General features: G+C 38.0%; 1 protein-coding gene across 1 annotated transcript in view; it reads left to right on the top strand.

Annotated features, from left to right (window-relative positions):
• Positions 1-3,347: 3,347 nt before the first annotated feature.
• aldh1l2 (aldehyde dehydrogenase 1 family, member L2) overlaps positions 3,348-15,219 on the top strand; it is a 90,928-nt gene continuing 79,056 nt past the window's right edge. The window contains exons 1-2 of the mRNA XM_039761824.1: positions 3,348-4,136; positions 10,262-10,406. Coding sequence (XP_039617758.1) covers positions 4,089-4,136; positions 10,262-10,406 — 193 coding nt within the window. The 5' untranslated portion in view covers positions 3,348-4,088. The remainder of the gene's footprint in view (positions 4,137-10,261; positions 10,407-15,219) is intronic.

Genomic DNA, 15,219 nt, shown 5'->3' with positions numbered 1-15,219 from the left:
ACTAGTATTATTCAACTTCTCATGTGTTTTGGCACATTTTGTACTCCCAAGACCAAGTTTCCTATATCCATGTCTTGTATGCTAGGATCTGTCTCAGACATGCCTGTTGCTAAACTAGCATTATACCCAAACCCCTTTCATCACCTTGCAGATGGCGAACCTACATGATAGATCCACATGACTTCTTCTGAGTTCAACCACCCTAGGTGGGTTACCCAGCCAACAGGTGCACTCTTAAAAAAAAGTTGAAAAAAAGTATTTTTTCAGGGCACTGTCATAGGTAAACTACAGGGTGGTCCAGATCTAATTATGCAGATCCAGATTGTCTGGATGACTTTGATTTATGCAGGGACGATTCCAGCGCAAAGACGATTCTTCATGTCGTCAGTCTGCACAGTTCTCGATGGTCCGGGATTTTTCGGGTGATTTTCTATGTAATACACTTAATAAGTTATAGCATAATGAAAATTGCATAAAAAGATCTGGACCACCCTATATTTTTGGTTCCCAAAAAAATTTCCTATGACAAAAAAAAAACAAATTATTTACATCTGAAATAGACTTCATGTAAAAATAATGAATGGATAATAAGTTTTATTAATATTAATATTAATTAATTTGAAAACCTGCTTTTCCTGTTAACAATTAGCATAGTAAATACAACATAAAATAGCTCAAAATATGTAACTAAAGCATAACAATTCATAATTTCTAATAAGAAAAAGTTCTGAGAGGACAATAAACATAAAAGAAAATAAAACTACAGAAAAAAAGAAAAGATAGCAAGAAGCAACATTCTCAGGAATGTTTCAGTATTAAGACAATGACCTTTATTGAATGATGATCTGATAGCTTTCTTAAGATAAATCTGAAAGAAATAAAAGACAAAGTCATAGAAGGAAAAAAAACTGGTAGTTTTCCTACTCAGACAAACAGAGAATTTGCAAAGTGTGGAACATCCTTCAAATATTTTCTGTCAGTTGACATTTTTTGATTGTGCCTTGACTTTGGTTAAAACAATTCAAAACAAATGGTGGGGAAAGTAACATTTTCCTTTCTTTGTTTTTATTTTTGTAAACTTTTGCCAATACTGTTGGCTCTCCTCTCTTATTCTCAGGTAGGGGATGAATTCTGTTTTGTTAGGTTTTGCCTCTTTTCGATCCTGTTTTCTTTCTTTCTTTTTTTTTTACTATCTGATTTTTTTTCTTTTCTTTTTTTATAGTTTGACAATGAAGTTATTTCTTGTATAAGTTCTACTTGATTGTATCTAACATTCATTTCTTTAAAGAAAATGTAAAAAAATTCAAAACATGGTGTCTTTTTATGTAGAGAAGGGAAGACAAGACAAAGTGCTTGGTGCATTAATTGTGTTATTTGTGCTTTGGACTGTGCACTGTGCTGGGCAGTTGGAAAATCATGAAAGCAAAATGTTTTCCACTTAAAATAAAAGCCTTGTGTGCTGCTGGATTTGTGCCTGTGTTTGTTGTGTTGGGCTACTATACATTAAAAAATTTTGTTCCATCCACATATTAGGAACCTTTTAAAAGCCCAAAGAACTAAGTTCATATGCAAACAACTCTTCCCAGTAATTACTTCTTTTTCAAGGAATGGTTCCATAAGCAACCAAACAACTCAGTAAAATGCCATTAAAGAACGGTCATTTTTAAGTGGTTTCAGTAAACCAGTTTTAAAAGTTGGCCTGAATAAAGAGATGGCAAGTTAACTTTAAGAATATTTTATTAAGCAATTAAAAGCATTAAAATTGAAACATAAAGAGTTGATGCTGCGGGATGGCATACATTGGCCAGATCCCAAGGATTTCACTTTACCTTTACACAGTGTGATGTAATTGGTAATACTTCTGTTCAAAGTTTTAAACTGTATTGACCATGTACTTCTGCATCACATTTGAGGTCAGCTAGGATAGTTAGTTTTTACGGTAACAACAACTCTTAATTTATTAGCATATTACTGAATGATACACACCCTTAAGTTTTATAAGCAGACTTATCTTTACAATTGTTCAGCTACAGACATTGGTGCAGGATATGCTGTGAAATTCTAAATCTGCAAAACACAACTTCAAAAATTACAAGCTTGTGAGAGTGTGCAATCTTCCCTAGCAACAACATGCTTTTTGTTGACCTACCATGCATTAACATAAGACCTGTTGGTCACAATTGCCTCAGAAATTCCATCCAGTTGTGGAGCCAGGTATTCCTGTTCCAGCCAAGGTTTGGCTTGATGTATTGAGATTTATCTTTGAATCACTCTCTGTCTGGTCAGTCATAATAGGTCAATTTCTCTAGGATAACCCCTCCAGAATGTTAATGCACCTGACAGCATAATTCTTATGAAGATTAGGGAATACAAGCCCCTCGAAACCATAATGTCAGATCTTGATAGTTGTCTTTTAATAATACCAGCTTTTTACCAATTGATTTACTGTATGTCTAAAATTGCAACCATTGAAGGAGACACAGTGCTACTGCCTCATGGGTGTTTTGTCTGAGGATTGAATGCTTTGCCTGGCCATTGTCTTAGTGGAGTCTGCATATTCTGCTGGTGTCTGCATGTATTTTACTTCACTGCTGTTTAGATGTGTTTGAGTAGCACTAAGAAGAAATGAGGTCCCCTTCCAGGGATATTTCCTGCCTTTTGCCCAGTGGTGCTGGTGTAGGATGTGGATCCCTACAACGTCTTAATAGAATGATGCATGTTTGAGAATGTTATATTACTGCAAATGCTGTTTAAAATAGTTTTGTTAGGGCATTTTGACAAAATATGTTGCTTTAGCAAGAATAATAAAATACAATTACTGTGTACAGCACTTTTGTAACCTCAAAGTGCTTCACATAGACGGTGGAGAACCACTATAACCACCACCAATGTGCAGCATCCTCCTGGATAATGCAATGGCAGCCATTTTTGCACCAGTGCTCTCTCCAGACATGGTGAAGAGGTGACAGAGATAGTTAGCCAATAAGGGACGGGGAATGATTAGGGGGACAGAATTACCAGGCCGTGGTGGACAGTTTAGGCAGGAGGTCAGGGTACAACCTACTTTATTTGAAGGATGCTGAGAGTAAGATCACCATTTTATGTCTCATCCAAAGGACAGTGTCAATTTTTACAGTGCAGGGGCATTGAGATCCACACACACATCACAGGATAAACATCCTCAATGGCCTCACCAACACCTCTTCCAGCAGTAGCCCAAGATTCTCCTAGATGGTCTCCCATTCAAGTACTGATGCAAACATGCTTAGCTTCCAGTGGATCACCTATTCTGAAGTGCAGGTGGTAAGGCTACTGACTTTAGTGTTCACATAAATTGTAATGTGCAAAACAGGTTAGGTACATGATATGCAGTAAAGGTGTTGGACATGTTCTTAATTCACATTTCCAAAGGTGTACCTGTTAGTTAAATTGGTTATATCAAAAGGGTACTGTGATGAGCTGATTCCCCGTTTAGGGTCATTTCCTGCCTTGGATGAGGAAATATTGGGAATATGATGTGCACATCCCACTTAAGTTTTGGGAATGCCAACCTCGGTTATGATACACAATTCAAAACTAAACAAAATGCACCTCATGTATGCTTCTGTAATAACATAAAAGCTTGTGGTGCCCGCTCTCCTTCCATTCGTTTCTTTTATGGGCCCACATATTTCACATTTAAGGACATGTCATACAGCAATAATTGTTACTGATTCGGGTGGAAGTCTGACCTCGGACGACAGATATGCATAAGGCACGGCAACATACACGGAGGTCCATTTTGAATTTTCTGAACAAACTTACTACACTAACCTGTAGTACACATTTTCCCTCTCGCTAAACATCCATTGCCAGTATCTGGGTACGTTTATGGCAGTAACGGCGCCAGAGAAAAGCGTCATAAAAAGGCTCCGCCTTCTAGCACACAGTAACGGCACGCCCCCTAGTCGAGGTCTCGCCGATAAGCTGTTAGTCTTGTTGGCACGCGCACTGTGAAGGGGCAGGTGTGTTCTGCGGGAAATCGTTCTCTCCTTGCCACGACGTGAAACTTGTTCTGTACGGACGTCTGTCTCAAGTGTCAGCACACAATGCTGTGGATAGCCAGTAGGCTCACGAGGAAATTCTCCACAAGTAGCGTGAGTACAACCGGCTCCGTCTCCCAGCTAACCTCTGCTAAGTCGTTAGGATTTGCTTTTTTCTCTTCCGGCTGTTAAGAAAACCATATAGCTCGATTCACTGTAAGAATTACAGTTTGAAAAGATGATGATCGCAAACATTTCGTAAAGCAGCAAAGAAACCTGTACCGCCGCGTGTCAAAATTAGAGTTCTGCGTGCTGCCAACTTTGAATCACCCGCTTTCTACCACCACACATGTTGTCCACGCACAATTCTGCAACCAAACACCGGCTTGCTTCTGCCCCGATGTTCTGCCTTCCTGTTGTGATTGTCCCTTGTCGCTAGGCTCTGCGTTCTCCTTTCTCTTGGGCGGTACGGTTTCTGCTGCAAGGAGACCCCTCTGTTTTGCTAGCCTGGCAGCAGCCACGTTGTACAGTCAGTGGCTCCATCACGAATTGCATCAGCAGCTGGACACGTCGCGCATTTAACTGTATCATATCGCTTGGCCTCCAAAATTGTCTCGCCATGTGCTCTCGTGTTATATATAGATCTGTAAATATGCTCGTGTCTTTTAGGAACATCGATGGTCTAAGAAACTTTATTTAAATCTCAGTTTGCGTAAATATTTAAATTCCATATGCTTAGGTTATTGGAATGACAGTTGTAAATGTGTGCGCGCACGCCGGTGTCTTTTAAGGACACTGAAATGAATTTTCCTGGAATTTAAGAAAATGGCATGTTGTGAATAAGTGCGCACTCGTGAGTCTCTTTTTGGGACATTTAAACAAATAATCCACTACGTCAACGGTGGTCACAGTATATTATTAATTCAAGGCGATTTACAGCCTTTGAGATGCAATTAGGTACGTTTCATTTGTTTCTCAATTTGGATCACTGGCAGGTAAGGTGACTTGCTCATGGCCTCACAGTATCAGTAGTGGAGTTTCAAAACCTCAGGTTTTGAAATCCAAAGCCTTAATCATTATGTAATGTGTACAAACGAACCTTTTTTTTCTGCAATAAGTTCTCTTACTTCCTTCAGACATCAACATTTAGATATTAATAAATGTAAGACCATTTATTCCAGTGCATAGTTAAAGGGAGCTTAACTTCCAAGCAGCAAAGGCGAGTCAGAAATCAAAGGTACAGGAAACAGGCAAAACACATTACTGAAATACTCTTGCCAATTTGTAGATGCAAAATCAAACAAATGTAATAAATAACAAATGTGTAATTGAAATATTGTGTGTCTGAGTGTACATTCATTTTCAACTGGGATTCAAACACTGGGTTTAAGTATAGTAAATTATAGTGAATGTAAAAGTAATGGTTTATGTACATTTAAAGGTTTTGCCTTGAAAACTGTAAGTTTGTGTAAGTGTGCATATGCCGGATGCAGCAATGTGTAGTTTTGAAAATTATACATTTTGAAATTGTAACTGCACTTTCTACAGTTTATATTTTTCTGAGTGATAAAAAGTAAAAAGACGAATTTCACTTTTAGTCCTGTAAATACAAGAGTAGTTTTATAGATAGGAGAAAATTATGTACAGGATAATTTATTTTCTGGCCATATCTTTTATTATTAGTTCTGTATATTTTGCTTCAGTTTTTATCAAAGTTGACCATCAAGAATTCATCACAACTTTTGCTACTATTGTTTCGATCACAGGAAGGTTTAGGTTGCTTACTGAAAGGGTATAGGCACAAAAAGGCAGCCATAAACAGGTGAATCATAATGTATGCCTTATTGCTGTGGCTTCCAATGAGTTCATGATTATGAGAATTTCCTGTTTATTCCTAAACCCTACCCCGTCACAGCAATTTACAACAGTAGCTATGACCACCATTTCTAGTAATTCCTGGTGCAGGTCCTGGTGATCAAGAATTTAGGTTAATATATGTACAGACAGAATTCCTTAGTAGGGAGCTGTTGATGGATGCAGCCAATGTCCAAAGGATATACAATACAGTACAATACAGTTTATTTTTGTATAGCCCAAAATCACACAGGAAGTGCCGCAATGGGCTTTAACAGGCCCTGCCTTTTGACAGCCCCCCAGCCTTGACTCTCTGAGAAGACAAGGAAAAACTCCCAATAAAACCTTGTAGGAAAATGGAAGAAACCTCGGAAAGGCAGTTCAAAGAGAGACCCCTTTCCAGGTAGGTTGGGTGTGCAGTGGGTGTCAAAGGTAGGGGGTCAATACAATACACAGAACAGAACAATTCCTTAATACAGCATAATAAAAAAATTTTAGAAGTACGGTTTAACAGTAGATGATATGACATAATTAGGTTTGGATATTTTTAGAGTCCTGGAGACCTCATCCATCAAGCTGCCTCCCCATTTGGCCATGCCACGGCTAAAACGTTGCTCCGATGAAAGGACCCCTCTTTCCCATGATTCCTGTGATATCAGGATAATCAAAAGTCCTCATAACCTTGTTGAAATTTCAGCTTTTCTGAATCAAAACAATTTGTCAGACCATTTTCACTTAGGATAGTCTTGCAACCAATAGTATCTAAATGTGAAACAATATGAAAAATTAAAGAAAACTTTCAATGTCTTAATTAAGTGTACAGACTCTTTAATAATTTCAATGCCAAAGTGCCTTGTGCTTTGATTCCATCTGTAAGACTATGATTACATAGATCTCTATCAACTTTGTAAACCTGGATTTTGCATTTTTATTACCGTCTTCTTTGTAGAAGAGTTTAAAAATTACAAGGGTGTCCCCTGCGCACCTCTCTCTTCAGACAAATCCACAAACTTTATATAGAATTAAAGGTTAGCTTCTGACTGGGCCATTACAGGCCTTTGATCATTTCATTTTTTGAAGCCATTCCTTTGCTGGGTTTGTTGTGTGTTTTGTATTGTGTTTGGTGGATGGAGTAATTAATCTTTAGCAGAGAGCAGCAGGTTTTGCTATTTGTGCCAAAATATATTTACCCTGCAACCTACTCCCTGAGAGAGGTAGCCCTATAGCATCATTTTCCTCCCACAATACCTGACAGTAGATATTGTTCTTTGCTGTATTGTTTTAGTGCCAAACATATCTTTTGAAATTTAAACCAAAAAGGTCCACTTTGATCTCATCAGTCCTAAAAGACTTCAACTGTGGACCTCCAGAGCTTCATTCCATTGAGGAGGTTGTCACCTTACACAATATGTCAGTGATACGCCTGGTCACATAATGGTTAAGATTAGAGTTGTTATCTGACGAGGTCAAGTAAACCAAGGGACAAAAATACATTTGGCTGTCCAGTGGACTTGGCTTTGGGAGAATGAATTTAAAAATGTATGCATGACTGGCTGTTTTTTGTTTTTTTTTTTACAAGAAATAAATTCAATTCTCAATTCTGCCAACCTACCACACATCTCAGACTGTAGGTAATACACACAATTGTGATAGAATGAATGGCCCATTGCTGCTTTACATTTCTGAAGTTTCTTTAGGTTTTCCACCAAACTCTTGGTTGCCTCCTTGATGTGCTTTCTTTTTGCTGAGGTGTCAGCTTTGGAGAGACCGCTTCTTACCTCCACAACTTAATGATTGTATTTACAGTAACCAATTATGTATGTAAAGCCTTTAAAATCCTAATAAATCACTCTATTTCTCTGTGTCTTTTGACAAAATATCCCATAGGTTTTCTTTATCTTCTTGTGGACAGCAAAAACATCTGCAGAAATTACAACCAAAAACCTTCAGAGATATTATTTATGGTTAATCAGAATTACTTCAGTGGATGTTAGATGAAGGCAAATTACCTTTGTTCATGATTTGGAATATGAGTAGCTGAATCTGAATATAGTTTAGTTAAGTTAACACGTGTGCACATTTGCACAATGTAGGTATTGAAAGGTTTTATAGGCAATTATTTCTGATTAAAAATGATGCAATTACTTTTTTACAGAAACATTCTCAGTACAATATCTTATTAAAGGAAAACACATTAAAAATGACTTGTCATGATTTTATCCTTTTTATCGACAAAAGTTACAAGTTCTGAAAGGGTTGATTGTGCTGCTTAGGTTTTTCTTTGTTACAAGTATTTACACCTGTGACTGAGTGGAACATTACTTTTATAAATAAAAATGTCTAATACAGACCCCCATGACCCTGTGTTAGGATATAGCAGATCTGATAATGGATGGATGGATGGATGGATAACAGAGGACATTCAATTTTATTATTGCATTGTCAGATTTGCAGCATTTGTTCTGGATGCTTGGGTGAAAATTGGGGCAGAGCTCTCAACTGATTACCAGCTGGTAACAAGTTGGGTCAGATGTGGGGGGAGGCTCCTAGACAGACCTGGAAAGCCCAAGCAAGTAATGAGGATGGGCAGGGAACGTCTGAGTGAGGCCAATTTCTAGAAGACCATTAACTTCCATGTTCACAAGAGCTTTTCCTACATCCTGGAGGAGGTTGGGGACTAAGTGTCCAAGTGGACCTTGTTTAAAGCCTTCATTGTTGAAATGACTGCTAAGAGCTGTGGCCTTGAAGGCCATATGTGCCTCTCGAGGTGTTAACCCAATGACCTAGTGGTGAACACCAGAAGTGAGGGATGCCATTAGGCTGATGAAGTAGGCCTTCAGTGTATAGTTGGCAGGGGAGACTCCTGAGCAGCAGAGGCATTCCGACTGGCCAACAAGGTTGTGGTCTTGATGGTCAGGGAATAAGGGCTGCTTGGACTCTGTATCATCACAGTGACAGCTGTGTCCCCATAGTCGGAAAAAACATTAGCACCATTCTTAGTGGGTGTCTCCTAACCTGTTTGTGATTTTCATGGACAAGATATCAAGGCACAACTGGGGGGATTTCCAGTTTGGTAGTCTTAGAATTGTGACTCTACTTTTTTGCAGATGATGTATTCCTGTTGTGTTCATCAGGCCGTGAACATCAGCAAACATTAGGATGGTTTGTAACGGAGTGTGAAGCATCAGGGATGAGGATCATCACCTCCAAATCTGGGGCCATGGTGCTTAGTAGCAAAAAGGTGGACTATCCTCTCCAAGTGGGAAATGAGTTACTGCCTTGAGTAGAGGAGTTTAGGTGTCTCAGGGTCTTGATCAGGAGTGGTGTATGGAGGGGTGGAATGATGAGATCAACGAGAGGCAGGCAGATTGGGGCAGCAAGTGCAGTTATGCACTCAAGATGGTCTGTATGATCAAGAAAGAGCTGAGCCAAAAGGCAAAGCTCTCAATTTATCTGTTGATATACATGGTCATGAGCTTTGGGTAATGACCAAAAGGACAAGATCATGGGTACAAGTGGCCGAAATGAGCTTCCTCAGTAGGGTGGATGTGGTGCTTTTCATTAATTTGAGAGGGACCAATTGGATTAGTTCAGGCATTTGATGCGAATGGCTCTTGGATGCCTCCCTCTGGAGGTTTTATGGGAATGACCAGCTGGGAGGAGACACTGGGGAAGATTCAGGGTCGGCTAGGAGGATTATGTCTGCAAGCTGGCCTGGGAATACCTTGGGATTCCGCAGCATGATTTGGCAAGTGTAACTGGGAAAGAAACATATGGGCCTTGCTGCTAAGACTGTTGTAACCAGGTCTCAGGCAGGTGGTGGAAAATGAATGAACGAATGAGTGAATGGTACAAAACAAACAGGCATGGTCATAAATTCATCCATCCATTTTTAAAACCAACTAATCTATATCAGAGTTCTGGCTGTCCCAACAGTACCAAGCACAATGTCGAGATGAGACCAACGCTGGATTGGCTACCAGTCCATCAAAGGACATGCTCATTCATATAGAGCCCATTTTAGTCACAATTTAATCTAACCAAAATTTCTGGAATACCAGGAGGAAAAATCCATACAACCAGAGAAGAGTACATACAATTTCCACACAAAATGCTACTGGGCCAGTATATGAATGTGGCCTCTTGAAGCTCTGTGGCACTATTGCACTACTGTACTATTAATTATTAGTTCTTCATACTACACAGTAAATGAAATAAAATTAAATTATATGTATACTATTGTTGTTTTTTATTTCCTGTTACAATAAAATACTCTTTGTGGGTATCTGTATAATATTTCTATGATAACCATGATAATATTTCATTTATTTTCTGAGTACTTTAAATAAGAGGCTAATGTTTTTAATTATGTTTCTTTTAATCAGATCTATTACCAGAATAAGCTAAAGCTAGCACTGATTGGCCAAAGTTTATTTGGGCAGGAGGTTTACAGCCAGCTTCGAAAGGACGGCCATAAAATAGTAGGAGTTTTCACAGTCCCTGATAAGGATGGCAAAGCAGATCCTTTGGGTAAGTTAATTAGAAGCTATGCCTTGAAGCTGCATTTGTGCACATTTTTTAATGATTAAAAGTGGATTTTTTGCCTTTGTTTAAATGAGGCATCCATTTTGTAAATCAGTAAAAGGATGTTTCCCTTTGACTTAATTATAAAATGTACCCCAGTATATTGTACACGAATTGGAATTATGCGATTTTGATTCTGACTAGTAGTGCTGGGAGGTATACCGGTTCATACTGAAAAACGTTTTTTATTTTTGTTATGATATGGATTTTTCTTATACCGCCAATACCGGTTTAAATAGCCTAAGCAATGTTCGGAACATGGTGCAGCGGGAAACTGTTTAAGGGGGACACCGCTAAACACGCATGCAACGGACTACATGCGTTAGTGGAGCTTTCGAGCGGTGAAACTGGACACAGAACATTCCAAAACTGAAGCCGTAGCAGGCGATACAGTTGAACATGATGACACAGAAGAACTTTTGCTGAAAAAAGGAGCCATGTTTGTTGTCTGGAGATACTTTGGTTTTAAAAGGTTGGATGTGGAGCAAACAACCATTTACTGCAAATGCTGTAGAGCTAAAGTTGTCGCTGGAGGCAGCAACACAAGCAATTTGCTTCACCACCTTAGACGCACACATGCTTTGGAGTACCATGAATGTATGGAACTAAGATTGGCACCCTTCACGTCCTCAGGTAAAACAGAAAAAGCTAGAGGACACTCAAGTCAAACATCACTTGTAGACGCGTTTGCTAGAGGTACTGCCTACGACAAAAAAAGCAAGCAGTGGGTCAAGATATCCAATGCCATTACAATCCATATAGCTGACGTGTCAGTGGACAGAGATTGTTAACATTAACAGAAAGTGTAGTTGTTTTACAAAAAATATTTACTATTCATTCCTTTTCTAAGACATGTTCAGTACAGTACAACTTTTGACAGCACCTCTGGATATTTTACTAAGTCTAAATGCCTCTTTGGATGATTGCAAATATGTTGTCAAAATTATAGTTTAACTCTTTCAGAGCTGATGTTGACTTTTGTTAAAATTCAGGGGTAGAGGACAATAATTCGCTGTACACTATGACAAAACTCACCCTTACGTTTTAGTTTGACTCTCTTTGCTTGAAGGAAAGTTACGCACCTTTGCTGATTTGACCCCGGATTCCCTGCAAGTGCATGAGTAGTGAAGAGCAAACAGCCTCTAAAATGGCAACGACATCTTAAAGGAAATGTGTAAAGGAAAATAGTCCATGAACGTTTTACGTATTATTTCTGAATCAGACTTTGACTTTTCGGACTCTGAGTTTGATGCAAGTGATCTGGAGATGGAAAATGAAAATGAGGTAACTGCATCAGCCGATCGGTCCCCAGTTGATTGTGGTGCTGAACACATTCGTGTAGCGGATATGCCTGCAGCAGCGTTTGCCTAGGAGGACCACCACTTATGATGACAAGAGGTACAAACCATATTGTGTCACACTGCAACTGCCACCGTCGCCCACCTGCTTTGCTAAAACAGACTGGTAGCCGGCCTGAAGTGCATTCACGCTGGCCATTGAGACGCCAACAGCAACTACAGCACGTAGCAACAGACGTTTCATGTTGATTTCTTTGTGAAACCAGTGCATTGTGTGCTTTTCAGAAAACGTTTTTTTGAAAAAATATTCAGCCCTCAAAGAGTTAAGTTGTTTGCAAAATTTGTCCAATAAAAAGGTTCTATATTTTGACTGCAACTGTCATGCAATGTGATTCCTTCTAACCATTAGTGCCACCCCCTTGAAAACTTAATGGGGCCATGCAAACCTGCATTAATGCTTGTGTGCACATTAAAATGTTTTTTTTTTTTTTTTACAATGCTCATGACAGTGGAATAGGTTATTCTTAGCCAGTCTACTGCAGTAATTGCTATAGAAAATGTGGTTAACATCCACTCATGCATGGAAAAATAATACAGTTGAATACCATGAAACTGGTATAATTTTGAAAAGTACCATGATATAGAATTTTGGTCATACCGCCCAGCACTACTGACTAGGTACATTTTCATTCAGTTTTTCACCTGTAAGTTATTTGCAGATTTAAAAAAAAAATAAATAACCAAATTAAAATTCTGAAGTTAAATGTCATTTGACTAAATAACAGCTGGCTATGAAATTGTCTGCAATTAAACTGTATTGAAGAGGCTGATTGAGGGGAAAAAAATATGTTTTTTTATTGTGACTTCACTCCTGTCTTTTCTTGTGTACTTGATAAAGTTGATCACAATGCTTCAGTGTACAAATTGTTTTAGAATGTATGGGGAATGGCTAGATATTCGCCACTATCACTTCCTTAAGTGAGCCTAATTTCTGGAAGAAAATGGAAATCAAAGAGTATTAGATAAAATTGAGCAGTTTCAACACTGGGATTGGATAATGCTGTAGCTTGCAGTACCATGCAGTTAGTCTACCGATGACCACATTGGATCAGATCTATACGCCTTCAGCCCATAAAAAGCATATCGCCACTCATTGCTTTTCTTTGGTGAAAACAGAGAGTGGAGTGGTCATGTTTACTTCTAGAAAACAACAAGAGAACCTGACTGGTCATGGCTGAAAATTTACCACTGCTACTGCAGACACACCATACTTCCTTTCCACATGTGGGCAGGGAGAGATACATAGCCAACCCAAACAAAATTATCACTAAAATGTAGATAATTATTGACTTACCCTCATAAATCAGGTATGGGCATGTAGTTATTTGCACAAGCAGTTGTTGAGTAGCTTTATGACATATAAAAGGATACAAGCTGTTCATGAATCAAGTGGTGTGAGTGCTAATGGTCCTGTAATTGTCTGTGCAGGATGTGTGTTCTCTTTAATAATGAAAACAATCAAAAGTGAATCCTCTTTTTTTTAAGCAAATCATATACTTGGCCATTAAACTTAAAGTAGGTTAGGATGATTGCGTTTTAAACAGATTAATAACCACACAGAGCCTAATTTATGAAGATATCATTCACACACATGTGCATATAGTGGTCATGCCATTCATTCCATACTATTTATAAAATATGAACATGGTCATATGACACTACCAAAATCCAAGTCTGGCTACGCACAAACACACACATTTCAGATGGTGGAAAGCACAGTTCCATTTTCATTTCTGTCACTTAGGTCCATATATCAACCTTAAAACACCAACATAATAGACAGAGAAGTTCAATAAAATAAAAAGTACATGAAGAAGCACACATTTCAAAATTTACCTCATTTATTGTTAAAAGGATAACAACCTGAGCTTTGTAAACTGCTTCTCAAGCAAATATAAGAGATTTAAGGTCACTATATTTCTCTATTTACAATTATAGGTAAATTTAATACTGCTCTTCTTCTGGGAAAAGGCATCTGTGTTAAGGAAGTTATTGGGTAGGGCTTTTGTTTATATTTTGGAGCTTCATGTTACCTTTGTCAGGAGATTTTAATTTTGGCATTTAGACTTGGAAGGTATAGTAAATCAACCGTACTTGTTCTAGGCGAAGGAATAATACAGTTTATTGATATACTCGAGGACTATATTTTTGGCTATTGAATTTTGGTTTTCTGGTTTTACCTGCTGAATATTCAGTTAAACTTTAAGTCAGTTTCACCAGGATTTCCTCATTGAGGGTCATAATTTAGAAATCTTTTTCTTTCAGTCTGTCTGTGGTTCTTGTGTGTATCACAGTCAAATTGAAGGCCGGTGCTGCTTGTCTTCACTCTCTTTCCCTGGATTAGATGAAGAGAGAGAGAGAGAGAGGGAGAAATTCCAGTGAAAGAGAGGAACTACAGTACATATTCCATCTTGAAAAACATAATTAACTTGTATTTTTTACATTTTGTGTTTTTAAAATTAGGTTACAAAAGGCCTTTAGTAATTCAAAGCTTTACCATACATTGATTATTTTTAATGATATTTGTTTTATAGTAACCATTAGCCAAAAATAACCGTATGTACCAATGCTTACTTATTAGACACTAGCTTTGCCTTGGAGGCTATGAGTGGCAACAATAGTCAAACTTTGGGCTTGAAGTGGTCCTCCCTAGTTTGAGGTCCAAGAGGAAAGTCAGGTAGAGATCCTACTCTAGCCAAACTTTCAAATTTTGGTTTCAACTCACCTTCTAAGATTAATGAGAATAGTAATGACTTAAGTGGCTTTTTATAATACAGTGATATTTTATCTTGGTAAAGTAATATATTGCTCTACTTTCCCCTATTGTATTATTAATATGTAGCCTTAGAATGCCTAATTTCACAGACTTACCACTGTTTATAAAGTATTATTCTCTTTTTTTTTTTAATTAATTTTATTACAATCCGTACAAAGCAATCAAGTTTTTACAAAAAGAGGAATTTAGTTAAGAACAGATCTGATTTGATCTATAAGGTATTATTCTATATAACTTATTCACACCTTCCCTTATATATCTATAACCTCAGGCAATTAGATGTAGTATAAAGACAAGCAGGAGTTAAGTTACACATAAAGTAATGTATTACTGATAATATTCATGAGTAATAGCAAAATGCAAAGTACTTTTGAATATTGGCAACCATACAACCTGATTAAATGGTGCTATGTAGTTCAGGCGACACACAGATTTGTTTGTTACTTAAAATGTCTCTAGTTAAGGCATCATTGGTACTCAGCTTTCAGCCACATGTCTGTTCAATATGGCTGTCAAGCTGTGCTCTCCATTGTGTTGTCGTCTTCATCAGATGTTAGTAACAGAGATGCTTCTTCATCATATGTTGGTTAGTAAGAGAGAGAAACTTCATCACAGGTTAGCAAGA

The sequence above is a fragment of the Polypterus senegalus genome, chromosome 8 (genome assembly GCF_016835505.1).
Source record: "Polypterus senegalus isolate Bchr_013 chromosome 8, ASM1683550v1, whole genome shotgun sequence".
NCBI lineage: Eukaryota > Metazoa > Chordata > Cladistia > Polypteriformes > Polypteridae > Polypterus > Polypterus senegalus.
Note: the sequence above shows the minus strand (reverse complement) of the source record. Positions and strands in the feature narration are given on the sequence as shown.